The sequence below is a fragment of the Elaeis guineensis genome, chromosome 4 (assembly GCF_000442705.2).
Source record: "Elaeis guineensis isolate ETL-2024a chromosome 4, EG11, whole genome shotgun sequence".
NCBI lineage: Eukaryota > Viridiplantae > Streptophyta > Magnoliopsida > Arecales > Arecaceae > Elaeis > Elaeis guineensis.
This window is the reverse complement of record NC_025996.2, coordinates 34,182,836-34,202,869: the sequence shown is the minus strand read 5'-3', so window position 1 is coordinate 34,202,869 and position 20,034 is coordinate 34,182,836. Positions and strand designations below refer to the sequence as shown.

At 46.3% G+C, this 20,034-nt stretch overlaps 1 protein-coding gene across 2 annotated transcripts; it reads right to left on the bottom strand.

Annotated features, from left to right (window-relative positions):
* Nucleotides 1-183: 183 nt before the first annotated feature.
* LOC140857441 (alpha carbonic anhydrase 7-like) lies at nucleotides 184-20,034 on the bottom strand. Of its 2 annotated transcripts, none has more exons than XM_073256277.1 (7): nucleotides 19,898-20,034; nucleotides 2,933-3,150; nucleotides 2,456-2,562; nucleotides 1,842-1,944; nucleotides 1,592-1,759; nucleotides 1,440-1,493; nucleotides 184-401 (listed from the first exon to the last, which is right to left on the bottom strand). In XM_073256277.1, the coding sequence occupies exons 1-7, from the start codon at nucleotides 19,989-19,991 to the stop codon at nucleotides 300-302; spliced, it is 846 nt and encodes a 281-aa protein (XP_073112378.1). In that variant the 5' UTR covers nucleotides 19,992-20,034; the 3' UTR covers nucleotides 184-299. The 2 variants fall into 2 exon arrangements, with proteins under 2 accessions (XP_073112378.1, XP_073112379.1); XM_073256278.1 differs by lacking the exon at nucleotides 19,898-20,034 and adding an exon at nucleotides 3,257-3,611.

Genomic DNA, 20,034 nt, shown 5'->3' with positions numbered 1-20,034 from the left:
TCTACAAAAAAATAAGCCCGCGATTGTATCATTCGAAGAAAGGGCAGAGGTGTCATGTTCTACTCCTTGGAGGATCACTTTTGTAATGACAGAAGATATCATATTGTTTGTTTATTTAGTAATTCATATGAACTGCAAAAAGCATCCATTCTTCAAACTAATTATCTCTTCCCATCGGATGAATTAGTAAATAGCAAATTATCATTATCTTCTCTCGGACAAGTAATTGTTTATTTACTGGCATGGCTAAAAGATATACAAGATAATAAACAAAAAAAGTGGGGCACTAGATCATTTGATTAATGAGGAAAATGTTGATCACTTTCATGAATCCTTGGAGTATAAAACTGGATCTCACGTTGATTGATTGGTTTGATTGGCCTCGCATTATTCTCTGCACTCTGAAATTGGGAAAAAACGATGATTATACACAAAGGCAGAAGTCCTAGAAAAAAGAAAGGAAAAATGGCAGATATTTTATTATAAACAAAACTGCAGCCCAGGTCAAATATTGTATGCGGTACTTATCCATCAAGTCTAACGTAATCCTACGTATGTATAAGAGGGCTACAAAAGTGAATACTAATAAAAGAACCAATATCATGCTCTAGATAAAAATAAATTCGATGAAGCATGTCAATTACTGTCTTGAAGCACAAATTAGGCAAAACAAAGTTTCTCATGTCCTCATCACATCAATTTTGCCTCTCATGGTGTATCTGTGAGTGAGTGAGAGAGAGAGAGAGAGAGAGAGAACTAATTTCTACTACTAAAACAAATATTACAAATAATAATGAGAAAACACTAAATGAACTCTGATCTTCAAAACATAAAATTCATGTGCTTATATCCCCAAAACAAGTAAACTAGATGGCAAGCAGGTATGGCAGATAATTACTGAAAATGTTTGAAATTGATCATAGGAACAGATAATCCCCTAGAGGATTATCCTATTTTTGGAGGAGGACCACCACTCTTATGTATTTTATGTAACCCATTTATAATGATATTCGTTGCAAAATTAGTGTTCTGGTTTTCATGATGTTTATCCACATATTCTAATTTGTTTTCATGATTAGGTAGAGCAACCCCTTATCTAGAAACCTCTTGCAAGAAAGCATCAAGGAATCATCATAGCATGTTTGGTTGCTAGAAATGAGAGGTCAAATGACAACTGTTGCCCCTTTGCAGATGTTTGCATTTTGTTGTAAGTGCAGTACTTTGGAAAACTCTATCCCACCCTCCAACTAGTTAAAGGCAACAGAAGGCATTCACTAGAGTTACAGTTAATCCCAGATATAACTGTTGTAAATAGAAATACTGAAATCCAACCTGTATAAAGCTTCAAATAGTTAACATTAATATTTGTAGCAAGCATATAAGCCCTAATTAATCATATGCACTTTACTGCTATTATATAAAGCAGCATGGTAACTTACATCATGCACAGCCTCCCTTAGCAACCTCACTTGTTCTCTTGAAACAGTTCTGACCTATAACTCACAATAAATTGTTCAGAACTACAATTATATTTCATGAGAAGTTAAGCTTCGAGAATTTGTATGGTAACAGATTTAAGGAGACTAATTACCTTCTTAGTAATAGTCCATACAACACCTTGAGTGCAAGGTGGGGTTGTCAAAGAGCCCATGTACCTATAATACTTCCTACTCCCTATCTTTATGTGCCTTGGGTCGACGATTCCTACATTTGTCTCCTTTTCCTCGGTGTCTGCAACTTCTTTGATGTGTTCCATTAACTGTAAAAAAGGAAGAGAATGAGCACTATATGTTAACATGAAGGGATACCACTAACCGTAGAGGAACTCGAAGAAGGAATACTTCTGAAAGAAATGTGTCCGGCCGGCCCGTTTTATAGATGATACCCACTACCGCAATTTTTTCATCAGAGCTCTCGTGAACCATGTGAATCTCAAGGTCAAATCTGCAAACAGTTTACAGGTATTCACTCTTTGCAAGTACTATGAAAAAGGTACTCTGTTCAAATGGGAACATAGATTTGGTTATTTTCTAATCTGTTAGTGACATAATTTGATTTGGAGTTTTGGGTTCTTATATTCTTGAAAAAATAATTTCCATTCGAGATATCTTTGGTTGTGAGATATGTTTAGCTGCAGGGAATTACATTAAAATATATATATATAATTAGAGATGCAAAAATAAAATTTCTAAGTTACCAATTTTGAAAGTTTGCTGCTTAGAAAACAAAATATAATACTTTTTTTTCTCAGAGATATTTTCCGTGCTTTTGTTCTCGGAACCAAATGTGGCGGTAATGAAATTAAGATGGACAGGCAACATACAGTTGACAAATTTAAGTTTATATAAAAAAGTAGAAGCTTTTATGGATGAAGCAGATGCCACAATTCGATCATGTTTTCTAGAACCAAAGAAGTGGAGTTGGAGATATGGTTTAAGTGAGTGTAGAGAGAGACCTCTTGCCATCAACAGTGTGTTCTGAGGGAGAGTGCCAATGACATTGTTTAAGCTGGTACTCGTTTCCATTGATGCGAATCCACCCTCCTCCTTCCACCCATTCCAACTAAATCCATACAGCACATTTTATTATCAAAATATGCAACACAAAATAAAGCCTATTCCAGTTAAATCCATAAAAGGTTTGTCAAAAGTAAAACTCAAAGTTAAAAAAATAATAATAATTTAGACTAATAAGCGACTGAATGAGTACAAAAGAATCTGGATATAAAAAATCACAAGCTCAACTCGATTATTTCTATGGTTTTGTGCTCTTTATTTATTCAGAAATACCATATAGCCATTTTATTGCTCATTCCTTTGATGCTTCCTTTACAATGGAATATTATGAAAATAAACAAACTCAAAATAGGAAAATCGAAGATTTATTATGGTGATATAATTGGTTGCAACCAAGCAAGTATAAAAGGCCGTACCATTATGTCATGGCCGCGATTCTTAAGCGTTGCATTTGAGGCCCTGTAGTTCCTCTTCAGCCTCCCCAATCCGGGCAAAATCTTCACCCTCTCATGGGTCAGATCAATCGGTGACTGCATGTCTCCGTTGTTACACGTAGCCCACTCCTTGTGTATCTCTCCCCAGTGATCTGGCCCATTGGGGCTCCCTTGCTCATAGCTGAACTCCCTCTCATCCTCTGCAACAACCACAGAGAACCAAAGCTGTACTCAAAACCCATATATAAATCTCTATAAATTAATCGAGCATTATATTTCATAGATAAGAGTTCCAACTCTCCTTACCAACTTCTTGAGATATAACTATGGGACCCCAAGATAGAAGGAGAACAAGGAGGAAGGAAGAAACGAAGATGGGAGCTTGAGCTTTCTTCATTTCTAATAAGCCAAAAGGCAGGTTTTTTTTTTTTTTGAAAAAAAGTTCCTTTTGAAAGAAAGCCAAGAGTTTGTTTTATTTTGGTGGGGGAAACCTGCAGATACTGTTATACGGAGAGAGCCAAGGGAGCTTTATAATTATAAGCATGCAGTAGGACTAGTCAAAAGCAAGGAATACATTGGAGGTGGGAACGTGGGAGACATTTCAAACTTAACGGTGGACGTTGATTTCCATTATTTCAGAGCTCGTCCTCTTCTTTTTCCAACCGATGATGTATGGGCTTGCAGTAGGTGGTGTAAAGGACAGTGGGCGGCAGGGAAGGTGTCAAACACTTTTTTTTTTTTATCTTTTTGTGGCAGAAGTAGGCGTCAAGCGTTTGGTTGGGACCAAGGAGCCAGGACACGTGCCTGTACGCTACTTGCAAGCTGAAAAAGGTATCTTTCCGTCAACATTTCCAAAAAAAAAAAAAAAAATCTTTCATCAAAAACTACTTTTTGAAAACAAAAGATATCCTAATTCCTAAGTACATGACATAAATTACGCTCTTGATAAAAAAAGTCAACTAAAGGCTGGAAGTTGGCTTGATTTAAAATATATAGCTTCCAAATTTGATTTAGAATCGGTCTGATCTTAATATCTAAATTTAAATTTGATTTAAATTTAAAAAATATTTAAAACCGATTTGATTCAATTTAAAATTCAATCAGACTATACTCGAATTTGAGTTCAAGCTCAAAATCAAGATTGAATTATAATTTAAAAATATAATTAAATTAAATTAAAATATTATATTATATTTTAAAAATTAAATTATATATATATATATATATATATATAATATATATATATATATATATATATATTACTTAACACGTAAGTGTTGAGTTGAATATTTTACTACTTAAACTCATCTCAAAAAATTATTCAAACTATTTAGGATTGATACGAGTTCGATAATAATCGAGTTAACTCAAAAAATTATTCAAGCTATTGAAAATTGGCATGAGTTTAATAATAGTCGAGTTAAATTTGAATTTGTAAAACTCAACTCGAGTATCTTATAATTTACTTGGCTCATTTGTACTTCAAATTCTTATACAAATGACTAGTCAGCATTCAATAACCTTATTGGCTGAATTCTATTTTGATTCCCATATAATAGAAAATAATTTAAAAAAAAATCAGTTTTTAGCTTTATTTAGGATTATATATACCAAACAAATTTTTTTGGCTCTGAAAATAAAACCTCAACAATAAGAGATATTTTTAAAATTTCATAAAAATAGAGAATATTTGGTATTTATTCTTTTTTTATTTGATTAAAACTATTAATTGAGGAAGGGATGACTATAGTTTTGGTAGATTAATGAAGGTTAAATGCCTATTCAGATAAAATTATGCAAATGCGTTGGTTATAATTACTTAGAAATCAAACAATATCCAATAACTTTACTAGCTAAACTAGTTTGCACCATCAAGTTTATAATACATGCTCAAAAGCAATCACTTGGAAAATGTTACCCTAAGGAATAAATCCCACCGACCTTCCAGCCTTGGTTGTTGCTAAATTACATCTAATCCATTCTATGCCTCACTGCCACCGAACCTTAAATATGCTTGCCATGTTATTGGCTGCACGAAATCAATTTCCTTCGATGCTTATAATCATTTTGATCAAATAAGGCAACAATTATCCATGCCAAGAGCTTATCAAGCATCTTTCAGAGATTGAACATGAAAACTTCTCCACTGTGAAGAGATCCAGCCAGATTTCTAATTCCCAGATCCCAGTGCACTCGCTACACATTACAAAACCTCTACTTCTTATGTGGAGGGTATGACCAATAGAGCAACATTATTGGGATATACCGACCGACTCCATCCGGTCCGACCGACTCCGACCGACCGACGACCGACTCCATCCGGTCCGACCGACTCCGACCGACTCCATCCGGCCGACCAACTCCTCCCGACCGATGGCGGACGGCACCGACAGCGACTACCGATTATGCCCCGACCGAAACCGATCGGCCTAGCGGCCCCACGTCGCCTTCGATTGTCTAAGGGCCGACCCCCCGTCACCGACTTCCCATCGGGTGGGACGCCGACGACTCACTACCAGTTTGGGTGGCTGACGTCCCACCTCTACAGACCCTCCTGGACGTCGGATGAGCGGCGTGGGCTGCGGTCCCATCAGATAAACGCCGTACGAGTGCCAGGGGGCATTACCCTGCCAGGAAGTCTGGGGCGCTGTCCTGCTAAGGACGAGAATTAATTCTTAGGACCTGTCAACTTTGTCAACGACATGACAACTTCCGACGATTTGACAACCCTCCAGTTATCTATATCACCGACGGCAAGGCCATACCGTCTCCTACTATAAATCGGGGAAGGCAACAGTGCTAAAGGGGGCTCCAAAAAAAAATGCTCAGGCTCTCTCTCTCTCTCTCCCTCTCCCCGTAGAGCTCCTTGTCTCCTTTTTTTTTTTACTGTTGCCTAGTCTCCTCTCTGACTTGATCGTCGGAGGGTCCCCGCCGGAGCCGCCTCCAGTCAGCGACTTTCTTTTGCAGGCGTTCGTTCCCGGCGACCAGGCGATGAGGGGATTGGCCGCAACAGATTGGCGCGCCAGGAAGGGGGACTAGGGCGAATTCTCGCAACGGTACACTATCCCCACGAAATTCGAGATGACAAAGACAAGAGCTCAACGATCGAGGGTCACTGGATCGGCGAGGCGCTCTTCCCACCGGGAGGAGGTCTCCCCTCCACCCTCCGTGGCTAGGGTGGAGCCCAGCTCTCCGCGTCCCGCAGTGACCACGAAAGCACAGATCGCGGTAATAGTTCAACAGATGATCGTGCTGACAAATGCTGTCAAAAGCCTTCAGCAACAACCGATCCGACTGCCACCTTCACCGGACGAGCAGCCGGCGGCACATCCAATACCCTCCAGGAGCAGCCACCGACGCCCGCGCCGATCACCGTCGCCTTCTCCGGATCCCCTGTCACGCCACTCCCACCGGGAGGGGAAGGAGGAGCCCCCACAGCGGGACGCCCGTCGGTCTCGACGGCCCTCCCCTTTCCGGCTGGAACGGACGAGGAAGGAGAAGCAACCGCGAACGCCGTCCGCATCACCCTCGGACTCTTCTGGAGACTCCACCCCTGGGGTCTCCCAGCACCGACGGATCGACGACTACGAATGCAGGTTCGATGAGATCGATCGTCGGCTTGCCCAGTTGCAGGTGGATGGGCAGAAGTCCTCGAACGATGTTGACTTCCAGACTGCCCAACCTCTCTCCCGACTTGTCCTTGACGAACCGATCCCCAGTCGGTTCAAGATGCCGCATGTGGAGCCTTACGACGGCTCCACCGACCCCATCGACCACTTGGAGAGCTACAAAGCTCTCATGACGATCCAAGGGGCAACCGACGCTCTCCTTTGCATCGGCTTTCCCGTCACGCTATGCAAAGCTGCCAGGGTCTGGTACTTCGGTCTTCGATCGGGAAGTATCCACTCATTCGCGCAGCTTGAGCACTCCTTCGTGGCCCACTTTAGCACCAGCCGAAAGCCGCCCCGAACATCGGACAACCTTTTCTCTCTTAAACAAGGAAAAAATGAGACGCTCCGACACTTCGTGGTGCGATTCAACGTGGCCACACTCGAGGTTCGGGATCTCAATGAGGACATGGCTGTCTCGGCTATGAAGCGCGGGCTGAGGGCATCCCGGTTCATCTACTCCCTGGACAAAACTCTCCCCCGAACGTACGCTGAGTTGCTGGAGCGCGCGTACAAGTACATGTGCGCGGACGAGGGAGCTTCCGACCGACGCCTGGCTGAGCCCAAAGGCCCGAAAGAGAAGCGGAGGAAGGGTCGGGACCCTGCTGTGCCTAACAGGCCCCCGACCGACGGTCGAGTATCACCCCCACGACGGGACCAAAGGTCATCCCGACGTCGGAGCCCGAGGCCGACACGCCCCAACTACGATTCCTACACTCCCCTCTCTGCTCCTCGTGCGCAGATTTTGATGGAGATCGAAGGGGAAGAGTACCTGCGACGGCCTCCGCCTTTGAAGGCAAAGGGCCTCGACCGACGAAAATACTGCCGATTCCACCGGGGCCACGGCCACAATACCGAGCAATGCATCCAGCTTAAGGATGAGATCGAAGCCCTCATCCGTCGGGGATATCTCGATAAATTTCAGAGGAACCCGCCGACCCGATCAGTTGCCGACCGACGACCCCAGCCGACTGAAGAAGCGGTCGATAACCGACCTACGGTCGGGGTCATCAATATGATTTCCATACGGTTGGGCCCGGGAACGTCTGCTGGGGGGGAGCCAATGAAGAAGCCACGCTCGGACGATGTAATTGCTTTTACGGGAGAAGATGTTCGGGGCATCCAAATCCCCCATGATGATGCTGTTGTTGTCTCGACAACAATAGCCAATTATGATGTAAAAATTTTTTTTGTAGATAATGAAAGTTCAACGAACGTTCTGTTTTACTGGACCTTCTTCCGGATGCGACTGTCGGCCGACTGACTCAAGAGAGTCTCTACGCCCCTGATAGGTTTCGCTGGAGACACTGTCGCGGTGGAAGGAGAGGTCACTTTGCCCGTGACGGCTGGAGCCGAACCACGACAGAGCACAGTCCATCTGACTTTTGCGGTCGTCCAAGTGCCCTCGACCTACAACGCCATACTTGGAAGACCCGGACTGAATGCCCTCAAGGCGATAGTTTCGACGTATCATCTCCTGGTTCGGTTTCAGACCAAAAACGGCGTCGGAGAGATGCGCGGAGATCAACACCTCGCCCGTCGATGCTTTCAGATCTCTGCTCAAAGTAACGAATCGAAGGGCCCCCTGACGGTCGATAAGCTGGACCAACGGGAGGAAGAAGAGCGGGGCGAGCCGGTCAAACAGCTCGTTCCCATCGCGATAGCGGGAAACCCTGATCAAAAAGTGTGGGTCGGGTCTCAGTTACCCGACCCCGAGCAACGGCATTTGGCAGAACTACTGAGGGCAAATACCGACGTATTCGCTTGGTCGGCGGCGGATATGCCGGAATTCCTCCAGAGACGATGACCCACCGACTCAACATCGACCCAGCAATGAGGCCGGTAAAGCAGAAGAAAAGATCTTTCGCTCCAGAAAGACAGAAGGCCATCGACGAGGAGGTAGATAAGCTACTCGAGGCAGGCTTCATCAGGGAGACCACTTATCCCGATTGGCTCGCCAACATCGTAATGGTGAAGAAAGCCAGCGAAAAGTGGAGGATCTGCATCGACTACACCGACTTGAATCGGGCCTATCCGAAGGACAGCTTCCCACTTTCGAAGATCGATCAACTGGTGAATGCGACATCCGGTTATCGACTGCTCAGCTTCATGGATGCCTTCGCAGGGTACAACCAGATCCAGATGGCGCCTGAAGATGAGGAACACACCGCCTTCGTGACCGCCAAGGGCCTTTACTGCTATAGGGTAATGTCATTCGGACTGAAGAACGCTGGCGCCACCTACCAACGACTGGTCAACAAGGTCTTTAAAGATCAGATCGGGCGCAACATGAAAGTGTATGTCGACGATATGCTGGTAAAGAGTGCGCGAATTTTGGATCATGTCCAGGATCTCGAAGAAACCTTCCGCACTCTACGACGACATCGGATGAAGCTGAACCCAACCAAGTGCGCCTTTGGAGTGACCTCGGGGAAGTTCCTAGGATTCCTCGTCTCGCAACGGGGAATCGAGGCTAACCCCGAGAAGATCAGGGCCATTGTCGATATGCGACATCCGAACACCAAGAAGGAGGTGCAGCAACTCAACGGAAGGATCATCGTGCTCAGCCGATTCATTTCTCGGTCGGTTGAGAGATGCCTCCTGTTCTTCAAAACCTTACGACAAGCCAAGTAGTTCTCTTGGCCGGACGAGTGCCGACAAGCCTTTGAGGAACTGAAGAAGTACCTGGCCTCTCCGCCACTCCTCGTAAGACCGAAGGTCGGGGAGGTCCTGTACCTTTACCTGGCTACTTCCCCAGAGGCGGTTAGTTCGGTGCTCGTCCGAGAGAACGAGAACCGGGTTCACCAACCGATATATTATGTCAGCAAGGTGCTCCACGAAGCTGAGACTCGGTACTCGAAAGCAGAGAAAATAATTTTTGCTCTAGTCGTTTCAGCACAATGACTCCGTCCGTACTTCCAGGCACACGTTATCATGGTCCTCACCGATCAGCCCCTGAGAGCCATCTTGCACTGCCTTGACACATCAGGACGGCTGGCGAAATGGGCTGTGAGACTGAGCGAATTCGACATCCAATACCGGCCACGACCTGCCCTCAAAGCTCAGGTTCTGGCCGACTTCATCGTCGAATGCCCGACGACCGACCTACCGTCGGGGGAGGGGAGCCCCGTGGAGGTCGGGACCTCCGATTGTGACCCTGATTCGGCCTGGGTGTTGCACATCGACGGAGCTTCCAACGCTCAAGGGAGCGGGGCCGGTTTCCTGCTCACCAACTCAGAGGGGGTGGTTACTGAGCACGCCCTCCGATTCGACTTCAAGGCCTCCAACAACCAGGCTGAGTATGAGGCCCTTATCGTGGGTTTGAAATTAGCGCTGGAGCTCAGGGTTGACCGACTCAAAGTCTTCTCCGACTCTCAACTGATCGTGGGCAGATCAAAGGCGAGTTCGAAACATGGGATCCGACCATGGCCAAATACCACCAAAAAGTGAAAGATCTCGTGGCACCCTTCGAGTACTTCGAGATCTCTCACATCTCCAGGGCGGAAAATGCTCGGGCCGACGCGCTCTCCAGGCTCGCGACATCCGACTACGGTGCCTTGGGCCGGATCTTCATGGAAAGTCTTGAGCGGCCGAGCATCGATGAGGTCGAGGAAGTACTGCAATTAGCGACGGAGTCGAGCTGGATGGATCCGATCGCTCAGTACCTGACCAACGGCTCTACCCCCGAAGACCCTGCGGAGGCCAAACGACTCCGGTGGGCGGCTTCCTAGTACGTGATGATCGACGGCCGACTGTATAAAAAGGTCATTCTCCCTTCCCTTGCTGAAGTGCCTGGGGCCAGTAGCAGCCCTCAGAGAAGTACATGAAGGAATCTGTGGCGATTACTTAGGGGGCAAGTCCTTGGCTTACAAAGTCCTGCGACAGGGCTGTTACTGGCCCACTATGAAGAAGGACGCTGCTGAATTGGTTCGGAGGTGCGAACCATGCTAGAAGTATGCCAATATACAACACCGACCCACCAGCCGGCTTGCTCCGGTTATCGCCCCATGGCCCTTCGCCCAGTGGGGAATCGACATACTTGGACCTTTTCCTCCGGCATTCGGACAACGAAAATTCATCGTCATCGCGATCGACTACTTTACTAAATGGGTGGAAGCCGAACCCTTAGCGCAAATCACTGAGCGAAAGATGGAAGACTTCGTACAGAAGTCCATCATTTTTTGGTTCGGACTGCCAAACACCATCGTTACCGACAATGGACGACAGTTCGACAACCAAGACTTCAGAGACTTCTGCGCAAGATTTCAGATCACGCACCGACTAACCTCGGTCGGGCATCCACAGTCTAACGGCGAGGTCGAGGTGACCAACCGGATCATACTGCATGGGCTCAAAACCCGACTAAACGAAGCCAAGGGCCTCTGGGTCGAAGAGCTGAACTCCATCCTCTGGGCGTACCAGACGACACCCATGTTCCGATCGGAGAATCACCTTTCAGCTTGGCCTATGGAACGGAAGCCATGATCCCGTTAGAGATTGGGTTGCCATCAACCAGGGTCGAGCAGTATCGTGAGCCGGACAACTTCGAGTGTCGGAGAGCCGACTTGGACCTCTTACCCGAGCTCCGACACGAGGCACAACTTCGTATGGCTTCTTACCGACAGAAGGTGGCCCGATATTACAACGCCAGGGTGAAGCCGAAGCTTTTTCGGCCTGGAGACCTGGTTTTGAGAAAGACGGAGGTCTCAAAACCCTTGGAGCAGGAAAAATTATCCCCGAACTGGGAAGGACCCTACAAGGTGGCCGACACCTACGGACCAAGAGCCTGCCGGCTGGAAACCCTGGAAGGGATACCCATTTCTCAGACCTGGAACGCCGACAATCTGAGATTGTACTATCAGTGAACTCTCTATCTCCCCCATTCGGAACATGAACTCAGTTTAAACTTTGGAGTCTAGAATTTTAACTCTTCGACTGTTGTTCGGTGCTCACCAAGAGATGCGAGCCTCCGATGTCCCAACCCGGACTTAACGTTCTATTGCGGGCCGTCAGACCGACCGCCAACGATGCATCGGACGCTTAAAGGACTGACGCGCCTGCGAAAATGGGAGTTACACTCCTTCTACATCTAAGATTTTCGACTAAAATGATCGGGCAGAACGATCGACCGACCCACCGACCCCACTCCGGTCGAAAAAGGCAAAAGCGCCAATGCAATCGATGCCGCATTTGCGACTTACCGATCGGGTTGAGGCCGGTCGAAGGGTATTCGGCTTACCACCGTTTATCACACAGCGCTACACAAGTGCCCGACCTAAGTCTGGTAAGGAGAACTCGACTTGCCATCGCTTTCCCGACCAGATACGTCGACTGCGTGCGACGATGTACCAGACGCAGTCCGATCGATCGCATCGGACGACATTCGGGTCATCGGGGTGCCTTCGAAAGTCGGTCGACTTTCATCCCCACAAACGACCTTCGACTCCGCCGACACGACCGACTCAATGGACTCGTGCCTGGAAGTCGGTCGACCCCCGACTCAAGCCAGGATGACGTACGTTCGACCCTGGCATTCGATTTTCGACCTAACGACGGACGTTCGGTCCAGGTCTTAAGATGGGCGATCAGTGGTCGGGGTTCGTCTTGCTTACCCTATACCACACCGCCGACTATCTCGACTAACGACTCGGGATGTCGTTGGGTGTCCTAATGCGGCACGTCAAGACTGCGGCTCTCCGACCTTATGACCCCGCGGCTACAAGTATATCCCGACAGGCAAGAAAAGGAAGTCAAAAAGGAAATCAGAAATTCCTTAAGTTTATTTGACTACAAAATCGGGCCGAAGCCCGGTTACAAGTGCGCAAAGAAAAATAAAAACAACAAAGGAAGATATGGCCGCGATCATCCTTCGGAGTCAATCTCTTCGACTGATGGAAGCTCGGGGATGACCGGTGTATCCACCATGATCGGCACTGGGTCGACGGTCATGGCAGGATCGTCAGTCGGTGCTGGACCGACGGTCAGTGCTGGATCATGGGTCGGAGCCTGGTCAGGAGTCGGGACCGTCCCTCCTTCGGCAATCTGTTCCGGACGGCCTCTCCCGCCGCAGCGACGTCCCCCGACGATGGGTCAGCCATCTCTTCCGTGGCTTGGTCCTTGGCCCCCGGTGGAATGATACCGCTGAGGTCCAGCTCCGGGTACAGAGCTTGGACTGCATCCCGATCGTCTTCGTACCCCATCCGGTACGGTGCAAAGCCGGACTCCAGCAGCTCCTCTCGATACCTGTCGGAGCCACGGAAGTCGTCCACCGCCCGACTCACTGACTCCTTCACCGACCTCGCCTCCGCTTCCACCCGATCGAGTGAGTCCTTCGCCGACTCCGCCTCTGCCTTCGCTATGTCGGCATCGGCCTGGGCGATCGACAAGTCCTCCTCAGCCTTGGCGAGATTCTCCAGGCTGACCCGGAGCTGCTCGCGTTCGGCCTCGAGCTCGGCGGCGACGCCGTCCCGTTCGCACTGCAGACGGTGCGCAGTCCGACCCTTACGATTGGCTTCCTTTCGGGCCGACTTGAGTTCAGACCCGAGACGAGAGACCTCGTCCACCAGCCTCGCCTCTCGGTCGGTTGACTGCTTCAGGTGCTCGACCAGCACCGCCTTATCGGCCTCGACGGCCGTCGCCCTGTCCTTCCAGGCCACCCGGACGTTCCCGAACCTCTGGTACCCGGCCTCAAGTTCGGACATAGTATAGATTAGCTGCAAACGTGGGCGCTACGTCAGGAAAGCGAAGTAATGAAAACACTAAGAAGGAAGGAGACGAAGTGGAACTTACCCTGACCATGGTCGGGTAGAACGAAGATAGCATCTCGATCACCTGTTGAGACTTTAGCACCTCCACATCGGCTGGGAGAAGGATCCCCTGGCACAGCCTCCTGGCCAAGTTGTGGTCTGCCAGCACTGACGCTCCTTCGGGGACCTGGGCGCCAAGTGACGCGGCGATGCTCCCCGACCTTCGGTCGTCGGCAGGGGCCATCGGGGCTTTCCCCCTATCGGTCGCCCTGGCCCGTAGATCGGGTAAGGGGGGGTGCTCGAGCTTGACGCAGCACCCCCCATTGCAGCTGCAGACGCCGTCGGATGACGTTCGATTTCCCGAACGGTGTCCGACGCCACTCCCGTCGGTGAAGCCGCCGACGTTCCTTCAGCCGCTTCCTCCACCGATCGCTCCTCCGGTTGCACCGTCGGAGCTGAGAGTGCGATCACCAGCTCCGACTGATCGGTCGCCGACGCTGCGACGGTCGGTGCCGCTGTGGAGGGTTTCTTCGGCGGCCGTGAAGGTCCGGTCCCCGACGTCGGCCTCTTCCTCGCTGCATATTGTCTGATTTCGGCGTCGGTCGGCCTCATCCTCGACGGCGTCCCTACGATGCCGACAGAAGGATCAGTATATGCACGAGAACGAATGCCAAATAAAAAGACAACCTATGGATCGGGCGATACCTAGACGGAGGACCAAGCTCAGGCCAGCATCATAGAGGGCTTGTTCGGTAACAAGCTCCCTCTGCTTCGGGACCGACATGTCCTTGAGTCGGTGGAAGTCCTCCCAGTCGTCCGCCTCCACCCGACTGTTCTCGTTCGCCTCGGTTCGGGGCACGCCCCAATGAGAAGAAAAGCCCCAGGGAGAAGAAGAAGAAACAAAAAAAAACTGGTTCTTCCATCCGTGAATGGACGATGGAAGGCCAGTGATGAAGGAAAGACCCTTCTAGGGGTTGAAGAGCCACCACCCTCGGGCCTTAGGGTAGGGTCGGAGGACAAAAAATATCCGGAAGAGAGAGATACGAGGGTTGGTCGGCAGAAGCTGACACAACAGGGCGAAGCTAATTATCAGCCGAACGAAGTTCGGCGCCAGTTACGCCGGATAAAGTCCGTAATAATCTAGCAGATTCCGGACGAACTCTGAAATCGAAAGTCGAAGACCAGCTCGGAGGTCCTCGATGTACAGTGCCACCTGGCCCGCAGGTGGGTTGTTAACCCGACCGCCGGCCCCTGGGGTGAAAAGTTGGAACTGCTCCGGGATATGATACTGATCCTGAAGTCGATCAACATTCGGCCCCGAAAGCGAGGAAACCTCGACTTCCGGAGTCGACCGAAGGTCATCGGTCGGGTTTCCCGACCGAGCCTCCTGAGGTGAGGTTCTGGCCATAACACCAGAACCAAGAAGAAGACAAGACCGAAGGAGAGGGAGAGGAAAGAGAAAGGGTTTTAAGGAAAACTTGAGCAAAACAGAAAGGAGCACGAACCCCGGATGGACCCTTGCGAGAGTGGGGGAGGGGGGCAGCCGCCGGCGACGACGGAGGGATCACTTGGGTAGAGTCTCCGCAATAAAACCGTCAGAAATGGAGCTTCGAGTACGAGTGGCCCCATATATATAGGGCTGTTCGACGGTCGAGATGACACCGCGTCGATCGAGACTTCTCGGATGCGCGACAGGTGGCGGCATCCGAGCCCCCCCTTCCGATCTGGCTGTTCGACGCACCCATCCCGGAAGGGCCACGTCGTCTTCATTAAATGCGAAGGACACCGACCCAACAACCCCTGACACGTGGTGGAAGGGCCGCGATTCGGAATTAAATTGCCCGCGACGATTCACGTCCCCGATGGGATGCCTGACAGCGACCCGCGCTCCCAGAACCGACGTCGGATGGCGGTTTGCGTTCCCCAAAAGACGTCGGACGCCCGATCGCCTGACACCGGATCGTCCGGCACTCGATCGTCTGACACCCGATCGCCTGACACCGGATCGTCTGACACTCGATCGTCTGACACTCGATCGCCTGACACAGATTATTTGACGTCGCGTCATCGGACAACGAGACGCCTGACATCGACTCGCCCGGACCATCCACCGGTAAGGTCGGCAAACTCCGTCCAGGACGCAACAAGGAATCCACTCCTTTCGCCCAACGTCCTACCCGCGTGGAGACGCGGGCCAATGCGACATCGGGCTCAGGAGTGGGGGGGGCAACTATTGGGATATACCGACCGACTCCATCCAATCTGACCGACTCCGACCGACCGATCGACTCCATCCGGTCCGACCGACTCCGACCGACCGACCGACTCCATCCGGCCGACCAACTCCTCCCGACTGACGGCGGACGGCACCGACAGCGACTACCGATTGTGCCCCGACCGGAGCCGATCGGCCTAGCGGCCCCACGTCGCCTCCGATCGCCTAAGGGCCGACCCCCCGTCACCGACTTCCCATCGGGTGGGATGCCGACGACTCACTACCAGTTTGGGTGGCTGACGTTCCACCTCTACAGGCCCTCCTGGACGCCGGATGAGCGGCGTGGGCTGCGGTCCCATCAGGTAAACGTCGTACGAGCGCCAGGGGGCATTACCCTGCCAGGAAGCCTGGGGCGCTGTCCTGCTAAGGACGAGAATTAATTCCTAGGACCTGTCAACTTTGTCAACAACATGACAATTTTCGGCGATTTGACAACCCTCCAGTTGTCTACATCACCGACGGTGAGGCCATACCGCCTCCTACTATAAATCGGGGAAGGCAACAGTGCTAAAGGAGGCTCCAGAAAAAAACGCTCAGGCTCTCTCTCTCTCTCTCCCTCTCCCCGTAGAGCTCCTTGTCTCCTTTTCTTTTTTTACTGTTGCCTAGTCTCCTCTCTGACTTGATCGTCGGAGGTCCCCACCGGAGCCGCCTCCGATCAGTGTGGACTTTCTTTTGCAGACGCTCGTTCCCGACGACCAGGCGACGAGGGGATTGGCCGCAACAAACATATATTTGTATGTGCGTCATCACCTAACTAATCCTTGACATGTTTTCCTCAATGGCTGGTAACAGTTCAAACGAAAATTATTATAGCAAAATTGGCAGAGCCTATAAAATCTCCATGACTGGAACTTAGTGCAAAAATTAATCTAGGTCTAGCTAGATGAGCATAGGCTCAATTTGAACCCCATAAGTGTTCAGACCAGCTCCATTTATGGGGGAAAAAAAAGGTAAAACTGTATCCTATACATGCAAAAACTTCAAGATTGTTTGGTTGCTTGCAGTTGGTAGGATACAAATTGTAGTTGGCTGCAATTGAATTTGTTGATGCCCAAAACAAGTGGGTAGGTGCCTGTCAATGTAACTGCAAGCTGCAATTCAACCATGATTTTTTTTTTTTTTTAAAAGGCTCCAGGACTTCTAATTAGAACTATGCTAAAAGTAGTCCTAGTTCAACTATAAGAGGTCTTGTGATTGGGAAAGTTCATTGGAAGACGTCATCTCACCATTCCAGTTGCTTCTATTCTCCTTCTCCATGATATCCTTACAATTAGAAATAATAATATTATTATAATATTATTGTTATATTATATAATTAATATAATTGATATTTTTATATTATTAATAAAGTAATATTATATCATTATAGTAGTAGGAAAGCTAATCTAATCATAATATTATCAACTATTATGACAATACTAGTATAATTGATGATACTATATATAGTCTATATATTATTATAATTATTACTATATTTACATGTATTAACTAATATATAAAAATTATATTGCAACATATATGATAATTAATATGTGTATCTATTACAATATCAAATTATTTTACATTTATACAATTGCTATCATAGTTATTCTTACAGTAATCCTATAATAATCTCTAACAACAATTTTCTACTATCACTATTAAAATAATATGATTAATATTACACTATAATAGAAAATATGAAAAGTCATTGTTCCTTGGGGAGTAGCTGTACTAGTCCAATTTCAAGGTAATCTTTTTCAAATCAAATGACCAAATAGTTGTAATTGTATTTCAATTTTCAATCATAAACAACCAAAGAATGTCTCTTATAACTATAATTCCAATTATTGGCAATTGAATTGAATGCAATTAAATTGCAGGCAACCTAGCAACCCCTAAACTCAATAAATTCATTTTAAAAATTTTTAGTTTTTTATATATACCCTTGCAAATATGACTTATTGCATATTTTTCTTTGAAAATCACTATTTTGCATTTGTAGCTTTTACAACAATACCCTCAACTTAGTTTTTTTTTTACTAACAATTTCAATAATTAACTTTTGAGGTGTATAATGATTTTATCACCCTTTGATATTAATACCCTTAAAATATTTATGCAAAAAAATAGATCGTTATCATATAAGTTGAGTATTAAATTTTTCAACTATATTAAGGCATAAGGGCAATTGTGTTATTTTATATTTAAAGTAGATATTTACTAACATTATTACTCAAAAAATAATAGGAGGATACTATTGAAAAAATATAATATTATGAGATGCACATATGCAAATAATAATCTTTGAAGGATAAAAGTAACAGATTCGATTCCAGTTAGATTGTCTCAAAAGATGAGATGAGAATAAGGATAGAAATGTGGATATTTCCTTTCTAGTCTCAAAAAAAAAAAAGATAAATATGTAATAAGCTATATATATGTATCCATATACATACATACACATACACATATATGGCTGTGTAAGATTCTTTTTCAATATTTCTTATACATATTACCAACCATCTTTTGCTAACCGACCTTCCTTTCTACTTTAGAAGAGATTCAGAGTCTAAAAATTTGAAACTTGACATGGCTTTCCCACTTACATCAAAAAAAGATATGGCATTCCTATAATTTTTCTTTTAAACAAATATATGATATAGAGAAAGGAGCACCAAAACTAAATTAAAAGAAGGCTAACTGGTTCATAAAATAATTAACTAGTTTGTAAAAGAAGGCTATTCTTTTCAAAATTACGACTTTTAATTGTCTTGACCATCACACATGTACCTATATGCTAGTACATGCAAAAAATAGAGAGAGATGCCTAAGTTATTTCTAGGAATAAATAAGCAGATTGGCTCATCAATTTAAGGTGCGTTTGGTTAGCTATTAAAAAAATATTTTTTTTACTTTTTAATTTTTAAAAATAAAAATCAAAAAATAATATTTGGTAACACCTTGAAAAGCAAAAATAAAAAAAATCAAAATAATTACTTTATATGCAAAACAAAAATTTTTAGCTTTCCAAAATTAGCTTTTCTGCTTTTTTTTGCTTCTACACATCTAAAATGCTAAATCAAAAAGTAAAGAGTTTGAATCTTTCTCCCTTATTCACTTCCCCATCTAAAAAGTAAAAAATCCGAATCTTTCTCTCTCGTCAAGCTTTTCACTTTCCTACCCTCTTTTCTCTCCCTTTTAAATCTTTCTCCCTCGTCGCCGTCCTCAAACGTTGCTTTTTGCTTTATAGCAACGTAGTTACCAAATATACTTTTTATTTTTTACTCCATAGTAAAAATTTAAAAAAAAAAAATATTTTTTAAAAATCAAAAATTAAAAATCAAAAAGTGCAACCAAATGCACCCTTATTTATCCGGATATCTCCATTGAATTACATGATGTATGAAATTTACACAATAAGAATTTTCTTTTCTTTTCTTTTCTTTATTTTCCTTTTTAATGTCTCACACCATATTCTGAACATACCGTATCTGATGATCAGGAGATAGTTCGATTATTTACCACAGCATGACCTCATCATTACCTGAGAATCCATGTAACTCAATATTTTAAAGAAATAACACTTCGAATCCCACCATCTCGAAAGGGACCCAGGACCTCCTCATCAAGGAAAGTGGTGCAAACTAGCTAAGGTAAATCTAGTTGACTGAGCAGCTAGCGGACTAAATACAATGCCAGCTTGAGAAAAACATATGATAGCAACGCAGCATGCCACAAGTTGCATGATTGATGGTGCGTGTGATGTCAACGTACTCAAATTGTCCATTAGACAATGAATCTAAATTCTTTTAGTTTAATGTCAAAGAATATTTTTTTTTTATTTCGTTTTCTTCATATTAGATATATTTGAGAAACTCATGGAACACAGGTGGAATGTTACGAGCCACACACACAACCCCTTCTTGTAACCCGTGCAGAAGCCAGGCTAAGGTGGCCAGGAGGTCAAGGCGCCAGTCACTTTGCATGAGAAATAAATAGCCCTCACGCAAGGTTGTATGCATATCTTTATTCTAAATGATGGTGGAACCGCCATTCACTTGTGCCAAGCACTCGATGGCATAGTTTTCCTATTTTAGACACAACCTCCTCCCACTGAAAAAGGAAAGCATTCTTTTTTCTTTCTGTTTTTGAAATCATGCAGATTTCAGATGAACATTTTTAAGCCTAAAATTATGTGCGGAGAGTGAGATATTGAACATAGTCTTATGATCTGGTATGTTAACATGCTGGAATAATCTCAAGAGAAAAGACTTACCAATTGCTTGAGATGAGGAGGGTCTTGCTTGAAGGATGAAGAGGGTAAGGCAAGCACACAAGAACAAGAAGAAAGGTGCTCCTGGCTTCCTCATGTTTTGGATGGTTGAGTGGATGGAAACCCCAAGCGTCTCGGGA